Source organism: Podarcis cretensis (genome assembly GCF_951804945.1).
Source record: "Podarcis cretensis genome assembly, chromosome: 12".
Lineage (NCBI taxonomy): Eukaryota > Metazoa > Chordata > Lepidosauria > Squamata > Lacertidae > Podarcis > Podarcis cretensis.
Window position 1 is genome coordinate 56,903,400 of NC_137181.1, and position 15,180 is coordinate 56,918,579.

The 15,180-nt window shown below is 43.6% G+C and overlaps 1 protein-coding gene across 2 annotated transcripts in view; it reads left to right on the forward strand.

Moving 5' to 3' along the window:
* Positions 1-5,508: 5,508 nt before the first annotated feature.
* The window catches only part of ANLN (anillin, actin binding protein), a 34,333-nt gene continuing 24,661 nt past the window's right edge, over positions 5,509-15,180 (forward strand). For both annotated transcript variants that reach the window (XM_079947525.1, XM_079947526.1), the window contains exons 1-5: positions 5,509-5,661; positions 11,951-12,104; positions 12,904-13,170; positions 13,883-14,223; positions 14,879-15,083. In XM_079947525.1, the coding sequence (XP_079803651.1) occupies positions 5,644-5,661; positions 11,951-12,104; positions 12,904-13,170; positions 13,883-14,223; positions 14,879-15,083 (985 nt within the window). In that variant the 5' untranslated portion in view covers positions 5,509-5,643. The remainder of the gene's footprint in view (positions 5,662-11,950; positions 12,105-12,903; positions 13,171-13,882; positions 14,224-14,878; positions 15,084-15,180) is intronic.

Below are 15,180 nucleotides of genomic sequence, written 5' to 3' on the forward strand. Positions count from 1 at the left end.
TGATATAATTGCCACTTTCCCTACTCTCTTACAGGGGCTCAGTAACTTTTGTAGAAGAAGAACATGCAAAAGTTGAAAAGGATAGGTTTCGCCACCATATATTAATGGGCAAAGCTATGCCAACTTAAGTTTTCATACAACTGTTATGTTATCATTAGTGCATAATTACTACAGTGCTTGTTTACAGATTTCTTTATATGTGTACAAATATGAAAAATTCAGAAACAGCTGAAACAAAGATGGAGTTTACCTTCCATGTGCATAAAGAATATTTATATCTGAATTGAATGGAGGAAGAAACAAAGGTGGGCAGAACTATGAATGTAAATACTGCATTACCTTTGTATAGCAGGGTAGTTTATATATACACTCACAAATTTTCAGACCTTTCTTTTTGAAAGCTGGATACACTTTGAAAGCTAGGATTTTTTAAATGCCAGAGAGACTGTGTCATGCGACTTATAATATCATGACCTGCATTTTACTCACCCTGGTTGCTGGGAGAATAGAGCCACGTCACGGGGCTTTTATGTAAACCTAGACTGTGTGCAGCTGATCGCTTTCCTAAGACTTGAAAGCAACATTGTAGAGCTATCCTTGCCCATTGTACATACATTAATTATTTCTGTCCTGATGGTCTCTTCGATCAGAATGCCTTTGCAAGCTTTCGTAGAGCTTCAAGCAGAACCCTGCAAACTAAGTATGACCATCACTTCCAAAAGAGACATGTGCATACTGCATATATACATTGAGGTGAATTTCTTTTCATTTGAGGAGGCACTCCCATGTCTTTGATAGTTTATGGAACTTTACTTAAGCATTAAAATACTAACACACCTGTTTCCTAGTGGGAGCGAATGGCTCATGTTCACATATCAATATGACTGTTCACACAGCCCATTAAAAAGTGTGTGTAAAGAATTAATTTTGTGTTGTTTAGTCATTTAGTCGTGTCCTACTCTTCGTGACCCCATGGACCAGAGCACGCCAGGCACTCCTGTCTTCCACTGCCTCCCACAGTTTGGTCAAACACATGTTGGTAGCTTCGAGAACACTGTCCAACCATCTCGTCCTCTGTCGTCCCCTTCTCCTTGTGCCCTCCATCTTTCCCAACATCATGGTCTTTTCCAGGGAGTCTTCTCTTCTCATGATGTGGCCAAAGTATTGGTGTCTCAGCTTCAGGATCTGTCCTTCCAGTGAGCACTCAAGGCTGATTTCCTTAAGAATGGATAGGTTTGATCTTCTTGCAGTCCATGGGACTCTCAAGAGTCTCTATTTGGAATCTTTTGCTAGACATTTTGAGAACCTCTTGGGGTCATAAAATAGCACACAGGCATTCTAAATAAGTAATAAATAGGTTTATCCCTCTCCAAAATGTCCTGCATTCAAGAACACTTTTAAAAAATCTCTTTCCCACTTTCTATATGCATGTGTGAGTCTGCGCACGAAACTGACAGCTTGAAATCCAGCCTTGCTGATTTTTTCCTCTACTCTGACTTGAATGGGATGTGAGGAAATGTCCGTCATGAAGCAGACAATCAAATGCACACTGCTCTCCCCTGGCTCTTGTTCTGTTATTTTATTAGCAGGGAGATGCCCCAGAAGTGGGAAGAGTGGGGACCTTGCTCCTGTTGCTTCACAGAAACAATTGTCCGCATTGTTTGCACATAGCTGCTCTTCTTATGTTTCTTCCATGTTAATATGCACAACATGAAACAAGACCTCTTCCAAAATGTATGCACTCCGGATCAAGTGATTGCATTGATGCCTCCCACCTCCACCATCCCCAAGATTATATAAAGAATGCTTTCTGGCAGCTTCATATCCCTGAATGACTCCACTGCATTGGAGAGCCAAGGTCAAGTGGAGCCATTCAGACACTGAACTGATTGTGAGAGTAGACCGTTATAGAACTGAAAGGCACATTCCCATGATTAATCTGTGTGACCTACGCTGCCAAAGCTCTATGAATGCATATTTAAATATATAAATCATCATAATTTGATTAAAGGGGAGGAAAACAGATGTGCAATGCTGTCTTAGAAATGGCACTATATTGTTTCTGGTTGAAGCATGAATGCAAGTCAGCAAAATACATTTTGTTGAATGACAAAGAATGGAAAGCAAAACTGTATACCTCAGCAAGTAGTTTTTTGTTTCCCGCTGCACTAGCCTTTTATCTAATGAATGGTAAATCAGTAGAGAGTCAATACAGTCGTAGCTTGGTTTTCAAACAGCCTAGTTCTCGAATGTTTTGGCTCCCGAACGATCGAAACCCGGAAGTGACTGTTCCAGTTTTCAAAAGTTATTTTGGAAGTCGAATGACTGACAGGGCTTTTGCTGCTTCCGATTGGCTACAGCAGCTTCCTGCAGCCAATCTGAAGCTACAATTTGGTTTTTGAACATTTTGGAAGTCGAAAGGACTTCTGGAACGGATTCTGTTTGACTTCCAAGGTACGGCTGTACAGAGATCTTTGTAAAATGGCTATGCATCTTTGTAAAATGGCTATGGAGTCCAGCAGAAGTAAGCCTCGTTCAGACCTCTTTAAAAGGACCGCAGTGACCCCACGGGTTAGGGCACCGAGGGCTCATTTTATCGCCTACTGTGAAAGTCAGGGTTTCTACGGCCAAACGTTGCAGGGGGCAATTTGCTGGTGTTTGACGTCGATGTCGGGTTTTGGGCAAAACATTATTTCCAAGGGAAACAGCTGAGTAACATTGAACATAATACCTGGTCCCGCAGCTAGCTATTCCTAGCAGAATACATTCTTTTTCTTGTGCTTGTGTTATAGATATTTTTGTACCTGAAGAAAAAACAGAAAATGATGGACATTGTTCGTTTTTAAAAAATAATGCAAGAGATGGAAGGCAGGAATCTTTACCGCTTACCTTAGGAATCTGTGATGATAAGCAACTGTTTAATGTATTTTCCTAAGGTTGATTGACCCTGGCATTTTTCTCTCCTTTCTTTTTTCTTTTTCTTTCTTTGTCCTATATTCAGATTTCTCTAATGGCTTCAAGAACAGGGTTGCACTGTCAGAGAAACCATGGAGGTTTCTGCAGTTACAATCTGTCTTGAAGGCCATAATTTGGACTGTGGTTTCAGGATCCTGGGAACTGCAGTTTGTTAAGGGTGCTGAGAGTCGTTAGGTGGCGACTATTTCCCCTCACAGCGCTAGAGTTCCCAACAGGCAAAAATGGCCCTCTTTTAAACAGGCCTTTCACTGACTGGCATGCAATGCCCTTTTAAAATGTGTCAGGGGAAATTATGGGGTTGTTCGTTTTATTTTGATGACGTATCTTGTGTTTTTATATTGTGATTTTATGTTGTGGGTTTTTTTTAAAAAAATATATATTAAAGATTTATTAGTTTACAAAAACACGTGCCCTGTCTCTTTTCAAGCTGTGTTTTCTACAGATCAGTTTCATTTGTTGTGAGACATCAGTGTGGCATATGATTTTATGTTATGAACCGTCCTGGGGCCTGTAGGCGCAGCGCGGTAGACAAATTTAAATAATGTGGGATTAGGTGGCGCTGTGGGTTAAAGCCTCAGCGCCTAGGACTTGCCGATCGAAAGGTCGGCGGTTCGAATCCCTGCGGCGGGGTGCGCTCCCGCTGCTCGGTCCCAGCGCCTGCCAACCTAGCAGTTCGAAAGCACCTCTGGGTGCGAGTAGATAAATAGGGACCGCTTACCAGCGGGAAGGTAAACGGCGTTTCCGTGTGCGGCTCTGGCTCGCCAGAGCAGCGATGTCACGCTGGCCACGTGACCCGGAAGTGTCTCCGGACAGCGCTGGCCCCTGGCTTCTTAAGTGAGATGGGCGCACAACCCCAGAGTCTGTCAAGACTGGCCCGTACGGGCAGGGGTACCTTTACCTTTAATCTGTCTCCTGAGAAACCTCTATGTGGGACAAGAAGCTACAGTTAGAACTGGATATGGAAAAACTGACTGGTTCAAAATTGGGAAAGGAGTACGGCAAGGCTGTATATTGTCTCCCTGCTTATTTAACTTATATGCAGAATTCATCATGCGAAAGGCTGGGCTGGATGAATCCCAAGCCGGAATTAAGATCGCCGGAAGAAATATCAACAACCTCAGATATGCAGATGATACAACCTTGATGGCAGAAAGTGAGGAGGAATTAAAGAACCTTTTAATGAGGGTGAAAGAGGAGAGCGCAAAATATGGTCTGAAGCTCAACATCAAAAAAACGAAGATCATGGCCACAGGTCCCATCACCTCCTGGCAAATAGAAGGGGAAGAAATGGAGGCAGTGAGAGATTTTACTTTCTTGGGCTCCATGATCACTGCAGATGGTGACAGCAGCCACGAAATTAAAAGACGCCTGCTCCTTGGGAGAAAGGCGATGACAAACCTAGACAGCATCTCAAAAAGCAGAGACATTACCTTGTCGACAAAGATCTGTATAGTTAAAGCTATGGTTTTCCCAGTAGTGATGTATGGAAGTGAGAGCTGGACCTGGTGTATCATCAGGGAGGTATTTTGCAAAGCCACCTTGCATGAGATTCAGGATTATCCTATAGGTATGCAATAGTGTTAGATTATTAAACCTAGACAGCATCTTCAAAAGCAGAGACATCATCTTGCCGACAAAGCTCTGTATAGTTAAAGCCATGGTTTTCCCAGTAGTGATGTATGGAAGTGAGAGCTGGACCATCAAGAAGGCTGATCGCCGAAGAATTGATGCTTTTGAATTATGGTGCTGGAGGAGACTCTTGAGAGTCCCATGGACTGCAAGAAGATCAAACCTCTCCATTCTGAAGGAAATCAGCCCTGAGTGCTCACTGGAAGGACAGATCCTGAAGCTGAGGCTCCAGTACTTTGGCCACCTCATGAGAAGAGAAGACTCCCTGGAAAAGACCCTGATGTTGGGAAAGATGGAGGGCACAAGGAGAAGGGGGCGACAGAGGACGAGAAGGTTGGATAGTGTTCTCGAAGCTACCAGCATGAGTTTGATCAAACTGCGGGGGGCAGTGGAAGAGAGGAGGGCCTGGTGTGCTCTGGTCCAGGGGGTCATGAAGCGTCGGACATGACTATTAGACTAAACAACAACAACAAGCAGGTTTAGGCTTGGACTGTGCCTCTGGCTCTTGGAAGGAAACGCGCTTCGTTAGAAAAACAACAATCTTAAAAATGTCAGTTTCTAAACGTAGACTTGAGGGGAACACTATGTAGCTTTGAACTACGGCTCCCATCACGCCTGACCATTGGCCACGCTCCCTGGGGCTGATGGGAGTTGAAGTCCAACAGCGCCAGGCCTGCAAAGAAGTCGTAAAAACAGCTTCGCCTGAATGGCTAACGCTCCCGTCCGTCATCCTCTTCACCCACCCGCTCCCTTCAGGCGGCGCGAGCTGTTTTATTCGGACTAGCGGGGAGGCGGAAATGCGCATGCGTTCTGGGGGAAGTGCCCGCCCCCGTCCCTTGAGAGTTTTAACCTTTGGCGTCTTTCGGGCAGGGAGGAGCTTGGGCGGAGCCGGGCGCATGCGCGGCGCGCCCTCCCCCCCCCCCGGCTGTGGCAGGCGCTGAAATTCAAAATTGGACGGCGGTTTGCCGCCGCGGAGGCTCAAAAGGGAGAGGCTGTTTCGGGAGCCGGACGCGGCGAGGGAGTTCACTGGTGGCGGAGATGGACCCGTTCACTGAGGTGAGCGGCGCCCGCTGAGGGAGCCCGGGGAGCGGGAGGGAAGCGGGGCGCCGAGGGGTCTTTTAACTCCCTTGGAGAAGAGGGCAGGAGACGGGCAAGGCCGTCCTCTCCCTCCCGCTTGGCTTTCATCAGTGGCGTAGCGCGGGTTGTCAGCACCCGGGGCAAGGCAAGTAATTTGCGCCCCCTAACCCATGGATTTGCGCCCCCTTAACCCGTGGATTTGCGCCCCCTAACCCGTGGATTTGCGCCCCCTAACCGGGGATTTGCAACCCCCTAACCCGTGGATTGGCGCCCCCTAACCCGTGAATTTGCGCCCCCTAACCCGTGGATTTGCGCCCCCCAACCCGTGGATTTGCGCCCCCCAACCCGTGGATTTGCGCCCCCAAACCCGTGGATTTGCGCCCCCTAACCCGTGGATTTGCGCCCCCTAACCTTGCGCCCCCTAACCCGTGGATTTGCGCCCCCTAACCCGTGGATTTGCGCCCCCTAACCTTGCGCCCCCTAACCCGTGGATTTGCGCCCCCTAACCCGTGGATTTGCGCCCCCCAACCCGTGGATTTGCGCCCCCAACCCGTGGATTTGCGCCCCCTAACCCGTGGATTTGCGCCTCCTAACCCGTGGATTTGCGCCCCCTAACCCGTGGATTTGCGCCCCCTAACCCGTGGATTTGCGCCCCCTAACCCTAACCCCCAGATGTTGCGCCCGGTGCGGCCGGCCCCCCCTGCACCCCCCACGCTACGCCACTGGCTTTAATTGGGCCCAGGTGGGGGTCCTTTTTTTGGGGGGGGGGTTGCTTTTAAGTCGCTTCGGGTTGCCCTGCGATCCTCGGATGGAGGGCGGAATAGAAAGTCCATCATCATCATCATCAGGTGATTAACAGATTTAATAAACCAAATTAAATGTTGGAAAGTGGATTTGATCCTGAAAGGTGGTATAGAAATTATAATAACATATTGTTGGGTTAACGACAGACGAATGACAAGTGTCATATGTTCCCATCAACATATAATATATACAGCGAGTAACGAATGTAGTAAATAATAATGAATCTAAGTGGACTTCGTCCTGGCGGCCCTTCCTCGGGCTGCGATGCGTCCCTACTCGAGAGTAATAGCATTGGAGTCGTGGCAGCACCTCTGAATCAACCTAGCCAACGAGGCTGCCTTTCTGGGCTTGCAAAGCTCCCTTTCGCTCAATTGGGTTTCTCTCTCCGCCCCTTACTTAGACCTCTCCGCCCCCGGAATGTTTTATTTGTTTTAATGCCAAATCTGGGTGTCTTTTAGCATTCTCTGCCTGGACACGATATGTCTCCCTCGTTTAAAGACAAGTAATGCTTTTGAAACGAATCCCAGTTGTAAAGCTGAAAGTCGACCCCGCAGAAAGTGGCGCTTAGTCAGTGATCGCCCTTGCGGCTCAGAGGGTTTGAGGATCTGGTTACTCCTGGGGACCTGGAGCTCTTGGTTTGTTTGTTTTAATCCCTGGCCTTATTCTTTGCTCCGGGTCCTAATAGCAAAGGAAAAGGGCAAAGCAACATAATTCAAATAGCTAACTCCAAGCACGTTGATTTTCCACTTTCTTTCCAAACTGCCTCTTGCCGTGACTCAGAGGAGGGAAATGAGACTAATGGGTGTGGCATTTCCAAATGTAGCTGTTCTTTTGCGCTGGTCAGAATGACTGCAGGAATGCAGAAGCAAACGATGTCACTCTCACTTTTCCCTGAATTATTCCAAGAGTTCACTTAAATGCTTCTAAAAGTAACTTAAACATTTGGGAAGTCGATGAGATTCTGGAACTATATAATAAAGCACAGCACTGCCTATTTTTTAATGCTTATTTTTTAAAAACAGTAATCTGCTAGGTGTCATGTAAAAATACATTTTTATGGTGATATATATAAAAAAACCTGTTGACCTTTAAACGTGTCACATTCAAATGTGGAATGAAATATTTGTGTCTGCATGCAGAGCATGAAAATTACTATTTACCACTTAAAAATGCCCAAAGTATATGAAGTGCTGAACAAATACTTAAAGATAAGACTGTCTCTGTCCACAGGCTCTTAAACAGAAAGGAAGGTACTGATGCATTGTGTTGTGTTTAATTTGAAACGGATCTTTACAGTGCAAATACTGTGTTTACTCTAAAATAAGTCCCATGGAGCTTTGTGAGATTTACTTCAAGGAAGTTGTGCATAGGATTGACAGATCTTTAAAATGTCAAAACCTCTGAAATAAAATCTGTATTGTAAGAAAACCACTTAAGAAATTTGAAACTTGCACAAATTCCTTGTGTTCTTTACTACTTCAAAGCTGCAGTCGTTCTGAAAGTAAGGCCAACAGAACACAGCACAACTTAACTCTGAGTAAATATGTGGAGCACTCTCAAGGTGCCCTCAGCAGCTGGGTGCTAACTGAATTTAAATTATATTTAAGCGGTCTTTCAGCTTACACAATGAGGGGTGTGTCAGAATCGACAGTTATCATCTTGCTTCTGATGCTGCATTCAAACATTTAGTTTTTCTCCTTAATTGGAAGTGAATGACTTGATGAGACTAGTTTTGAAGAGATCCCGTTTTCAAGTTCTGTTTATTAAACAACTTCAGTGTGCTATGTGCTGGAAATCTTCCAGCTGATCCACACCCTTCTTAGAGATGCAGTTGTACTTCTTTTTGAGTTCAGAGCAATCAGACCTGATTTGAATTGTTGATTTAAAATCGTTTGCAGTATTGGATGCTGTGCTAATCTTTAAAGCATCTGGAACTTGAAAAGGATATTTCACTAGTTTTACAACTTCATCTTTTTTTTTTTAATAACCATGCCAGTCTTCTGCCAAAAGTCCTCCTTCCAGTGGAAAAGGCAGATTGCTTTGACAGGCAAGCTTTTATTAAAACTTATTGCCTCAAGGAAACCTTATGCTTTTCCCTGTGGAGTTCTCTGATGTGAAGGAAAACAACTCCAAACACATGGAAAAAGTATATTGATTTCTGCATGCACCATGTCTTTCTTTACACTGTTTTATTAATGTAGAGAAGTAAAGCAGAACACTTTATACATTTGTAAGCACTACATTCTTGAACACATTTTGGAATAAGAACTAAATATTGTTTTTAATTAGCAAGAAACTATTAAAGTCAAATTCAAGAACATGCTTATGGAGATGGGACTACTGCATTAGAAGATAGAAAAGTGCATTTTTAATTTATAATAGTTGGGTTTCATATTCTTCTTGCTTCCTTTGCCTTGGGCATCATCATAATCTACACTGAAGTCCAGTATTGCTTCTATCTACTTGGACCTGAATTCTCATTGCTTGGTTTGCATATTGTATTTAACTCTTAATATTGCAGTGTCAGCAGTTTTCAAATGAAAGCTTTTGACCTTGAATTTTTTCAAGCTCTGCTTCGGATGCCCAGTAACTCATAACATATGTTCCTCCTTGAAATATGGCAATGCAGTGGTATCTCGGGTTACATACGCTTCAGGTTAAGTGGTGCTTCAGGTTAAGAACAGTTTCAGGTTAAGAACAGACCTCCAGAACGAATTAAGTACTTAACTCGAGGTACCACTGTAATGGCCTTTTTTTATATGGATTTGGTAAGGATTGTAAACAGTCTGCACACTGTGACTTTAATTCATGCTAGAATATATAGTACAGTTGATGCATTCCACTTGTTTATAGGTCTCAATTAGAGTTTGTTAATAATGCACATTTGTGGATAGTTCCCATGATGGCTATTCTCCACAGCTGGAGGCAGTAATGCTTCAGAATACGAGCTGCAGGAAACTAAAGGAGGGGAGAATGTTCTTATATTTGAATCCTGCTTGCAAGTTTCACACAGGCGTCTCGCACTGTGAGAACAGGATGCTGGACAAGATGGGCCGCTGGCCTGATCCAGCAGGCTCCTATGTTCTTGTATATCTCTACAGTTCTCCAGATTAGCTGAGAATCGGTATGGGTACGTGCAAAGATATATCCTTTATGCCGCTTTTCTTCTGCCCTGTGTCCCAATTCAGCAGCAGGATGAGTTTGTTCAGGGGTGGAGGTGCTAGTGATAGAAAAGAGTGGGAGAAAGTTGTGCCCTTGCACGTATCACCATGGGCAAACTTTGAAAGGAAGGGAAGCAAAAAGGGAGCATTTCTGCATCATATTCTGTCTTCAGTTCTACGCAGTGGCGAAGCTACATGCTCTGGCACCGGGGACGGAGAGCAGACGGGGGCATGGCACGCTGCTTGCGTGGCATGGCGCCCGGTGCGGTGGGGAGCATGGCATATGTCTGGAGGGTAGCTGCAATGGTATCCCCCTCCCTGATGGTGCCAGGGGCGTGGCGCTCCCCCCAGCCTCCTGTTCCTCTGCCAGTGGTTCTACGCTCAACATGTTGGCCTACTTCTACATGAAGTGTAGAAGTGACTACATGGCTAGTCACTTAGACCAAATAATGCCACTGCTTCTAGGGTTCTAGCCTGCTGATTTTAGATATTCAGATCCCAGCAGTTTGGGCTCCACAAGCCACAGAGACCTGTGTTTTGTTATGATCATTAGTCAGCCAGGGGCACATATTAATGCACCCAGTATACCCCAAATAGGAAAATGGGGGCTCTTTCAATAACTGCACCTAGCTTCTGGGACTTCTGAGGAAATAAAGAAATGAGCATTTTTGAGATGCAGTGCTACTTTTATTTATGTAGGTTTCAAGTGATTCTGATTGATAATTGAATTGTATTGACAACTTTCCTGAGGATAGGGTTGCTGAAGGTCTAGAAAGCTGCAATTTTGTTCTAAAGATTTATACCACGTTTTTCAATCAAATCATCTTCAAAACGGCTTACAAGCAACAGCTTACATTAATATAAACCCTCCCCCTCCCCCAAAATGCATACTGTAGCAACCCTTAGCTGATGGATAGGTCCAGATCATGCTTCCCTCCAGCTCTGCAGTCCCAGGGGAACCGGCAGTTGGAACTGAGTGTCTTTTATTGCAAGAAAGCAGATGCTTCTTAATTGGTTGGTGTGTGGGCCAGGTTGGTTTTCTCCTTGCTGTGATGTTCTTCCTGGGACACTAGTCCCCTAGTTGGTGGCAGAGGCCAGAGTGTCCCTTTGCTTCAGCTCTGCAGTTCTGGGCCAGTTTTATAGAGCTGAAAATTCCTAATAAATGACATTTAATGTGTAATGACTAAAATACTTGGAAATAATAGGCTGATGGAACCAAATGGAATGTGACTGGCAGGCTTCCCAGCTTTAAATTGCTATTGTTTAGCTATTGAATTGCTACATATTTGCTATTTAATCTCACATCTGGATAGTCTTGAACATGCAAGTAGACCAGCATTAAATAGTTAGAGCCACTATTTTTACATTCCTAGTAATTTGAGGAAAAACCCTTGCCTACAAGCAAGGGTTTTTTGTTTTGCTTTCCTGAACTGGAAAACCCCTTCATTTTGCAAATACTTCCCCCTGCTGGTTGTACTTGTTCTGTATTTAAATCTTTCTGATCCAATCTTCTACCAAATTTTGGATAACGTGCAGGACACGCTCATTAAAAACAATAATACAGTAATACCTCGGGATAAAAATGCTTCAGGATAAGTATTTTTGGGTTGCGCTCCGCGGCGACCCGGAAGTAACGGAGCACATTATTTCCGGGTTTTGCCACTCGTGCATGTCCAGACGGTCAAAATGACGTCACATGCATGCGTGGAAGCAGCAACTCGCGCAGTCACATCTTACGTTCTATTCAGGATGCGAACGGGGCTCCGGAACAGATCCCGTTCGCATCCCAAGGTACCACTGTATTCTAAAATGATATACAACATAAAATAATAAGCTGGGTTTAAGAGCAGGTGATTTGCCTTCGTCCATTCATCCACACAAATTTTTTGTGTGAATAAGAGCCACCTGCAACGGTGTCACTCAAAAAACTAGGTGTCACAGTTCCAGCTAGTTGCACTCCTTAAGACTTGCAATTCAAGTATAGACAAACATTTTTATATCTCTTGTGTAGTTTGAGCATTTGTGGCAAGCACTAGACATTACTTTATTGCAGGTTCTCCAAAACGTTCTGTAGTCTCTGTCCTGCTAGTGAACACAACTATGACATTGCAGTTGATTTATGCACTGAGACTGCCTATCTCCTTGGACAAAAAAAACATAGCTTTTGTTTGTAGGAAGCTGCAGAAATTAAAATGCTACTTGTTGACATCCCACTTTCATCAAGGAACTGATTGTATTAACAACCTGAAAGCAGTGCAGTCCCATTATCAACTTACCCATAATAATCTTTGTGTAATATTTAGAAACTTCTAGAGCGAACCCGTGCAAGGAGGGAAAATTTGCAGAAGAAGATGGCTGGGCGGCCCACAGCAGGAGTGCGGCCTACAACACAAACAAAAAGGAGCAGAGAACCTTTGTCAGAAGCTGGTAACCAACCACTTCAGCCTAGCGAAGAAGGTATTTTTCACTTGCATGAGATCGTGTGTGATTATACTCAGGCGTACAGGGCTTTGTGTGGGCAAACTTGTAAAGTTACTTGCTCAGTTGTCTTGCTTCTCACTTAGTAGCTAAATGACATTGATATCTAGTAATGATAAACATTATGAAGTAATATCAAAGTGCATTTTAGTTAATTATGGGACTGCATTCTGGAACTAAAGTGTAACAAATACCATGACGAATGCCTCGCAAGACGAAAAACCCACTAGATGAAAGGGTTTTTCGAGGCGCTTCGCAAGACGAATTTCCCTATGGGCTTGCTTCGCAAGACGAAAACGTCTTGCGAGTTTTTCCCCTTTCCCCCCCTTTTTCTAAGCCGCTAAGAGCGCTAAGCCGCTAATAGGGATGCTTCGCAAGACGAAAAAACCGCTAGATGAAGAGACTCGCGGAACGGATTATTTTCGTCTTGCGAGGCACCACTGTAGATTAATGCTGAACTATATCAGGCATTTTATAAACAAAACTGTCACGTGTTTATTTCATTTGTATCGTAGTATTTATATATTACTTAATACAGTATTCAGAATTTCTAAGCAGTGTTCAGACAGTTTGACTCATTACATCATTTTTAAAGCAAGGTAAAGGAGGAGGACACAGTAATAACTGGAAATTGTCTAAGGAGGGGAATCAAAGGAGGGTGAACTTTTGTTCTTGTCTGATAGTTTAAAATTTCTTCTTAACTGACTGTTGTATTTACTGCCATTGTAGCTTTAGCCTAAAAGCCAACCCAACTGATCCGCTTTCTCCCCCACAACAGCTACAGCAAAGGCGAGTACAAAGCCATCACCATCCAAAAGACGTTGTTCGGACAATGTGGATGTTCCACTTTCTAATTCAGAGAATAGGTATCCAATTAACTCTTCTTCAATGGACCATGCTGCTTCTGAAGTGGCTCCAGCCTCTCAGATTATTGCCCCGTCCATTGAGATTGAAGAACAGGATGCAAAATCTGAGCAAACTCCTGTTGCTTCAGTTAAAACACGCATGCAAAAGCTGGCTGAACAACGACGCTGCTGGGACAACGGTATGTCTGTATTGTGCATGATATGTATAGCTTAAAAAAAATCTGCAAAGACGTAAGCAAGGGAAAGTTCAGTATGTCTTCATGCCATTGTGGTGTTTAAAAAGAGATACCTAATTGCAGGCATCCATACATCTAAATTTCATATGTGTAAAATGTTTTCCTTGGGTGGGGGAAGAAGTTGTTTTCTGGTTCAAGCTAGTTTGGCTTGCCTGCCCATAAGTAGCTATACTAGTCACATACCATGAATCAGTGACTTGAAAGGAAAAGGAACTGTCATTCCCAACTCATAAAAAAAATTTCTGATCGCCTCAAGGTGATTCTTACTTGATGCAGACAACTGTGAAAGTTTATCCCATACTTTTAGCACCGGTTAATCCTTGGTCGTTACACAAACTTGCACTATGTCTGTTGTATTCAGTTTCATGGGATCCTCTGGTACATAGGTCAAATATGAAGTGTGAGTTCTCTCATGGTTCAACATTTTTGTCTTCCTTGTTGGGAGGGCAAGAAAAACAAAGTAGCCTTTCTCCCCTGTGGGTTCTTGTAATATTCCACAAGTGATGGCTGTAGATATGTTTAGAAGTAGTTGGGCAAGCTGGCTTGATTCAGAACAATTTTTATCTCATTTGGTATTTTTTTTAGTAAGAATTGCTTTAATAGTCGTGTGTCATATAGTTCCATAACTCTGCTTCTCTGTATTCTTAATTTTCAGATGTGTCTGAAAGTTCTTGTATTTCTCCTATTGAATCAAACAAATGCGTCATTTCCCCACCCAAACAACTTCCCCTTACAACTGATACCCCAATAGGTCGAAGAGGCCGTTTAGCTAACCTTGCTGCTACAATTGGCTCTTGGGAAAATGACCTAAGTCATCCATCTGCAAGGCAAAACAATACACAAGAACAGCCTGGTACGACTTGTTTATCCAAATTGTCCACTACTAGTGGAGCATCTGCTAGAATCAATAGTGACAGTGTGAAGCAGGATGCTGCATCCTGTTTGCAAAGGGCTGTTGAGCCATCTGTGAATAAGTCGGCAAACTCTGAGATATTGGTAAGTGATCATATTTAATCTGATGTTTATTTCTATCATACAGTGGAGAGGCTGACAATATGAAGATGTAGCCTTGCAACCCTTCCTAGAGAACTGGCCCCATTGAAAGCAGTTTACTTTAGGAGTTGGCATATTTAAGATGGTGCTATAGAAGTGGCAGTTTCAGGAAAGGAAATACGAGTTTGTAGAGTGCAATCCTTAACAGACATCAAAATGTAGCAAAATCCTAATCTGAATCAGGCTTTGGGGAATTTGCGAACAATTGTAACATGTTTAAAAGATAAACTAGGCTGAAAAGTCTAGTGTCAATTATAAAATCATATCTAAGCATACTTCACCAGGTAGTTACTTATTGAGATCCTCTTGTAAATGGCAAGTATTAAGGAATGCATATAAAGATAGTACAGAGACGATGTAAAGTTCTGATCCCTGTTGCAAATGGCTGTTTTAGCTGTGATAGTGAAAACAGCAGTGGAGGAGATGGAAGCATTTGTTTAGCTATCCTAGTAGAATAATTTAGAGCAGCAACTCCACAATTGCTAGTGCTGCATCTGGGAAATCCATTGGCAACATTAAAAAATTAGGTGGATAATAATCTTTGCTGTCTTTCTGAGCTGAGAGTGACAACTAACTGTTCTCTCTAATCCCCTTTCAGGGAACTAATAATTCCATAGCAAAATCTTCAGGAACAACTAGCAACAATTCTAAGGAGACTGAGGTACCAAAAAGACTGCTGCAGGAAAAGGCCAACCTTAAACCACCATTGAAATCTGCATTATCTCAGCCACTTTCTGCCAAAGAGGAGCGACTCAAGGGAACACATGTACAGTTTGATTCTAAGGATAAACCAGCCACACCAGGTGAAGGGTTGCACCATTATTTAAAGCAGCATATGCTGTAGAGATTTTAACCAGAATTTTGTATAGAAAATGATTTCTGCAATTAGCTGACGTAAGT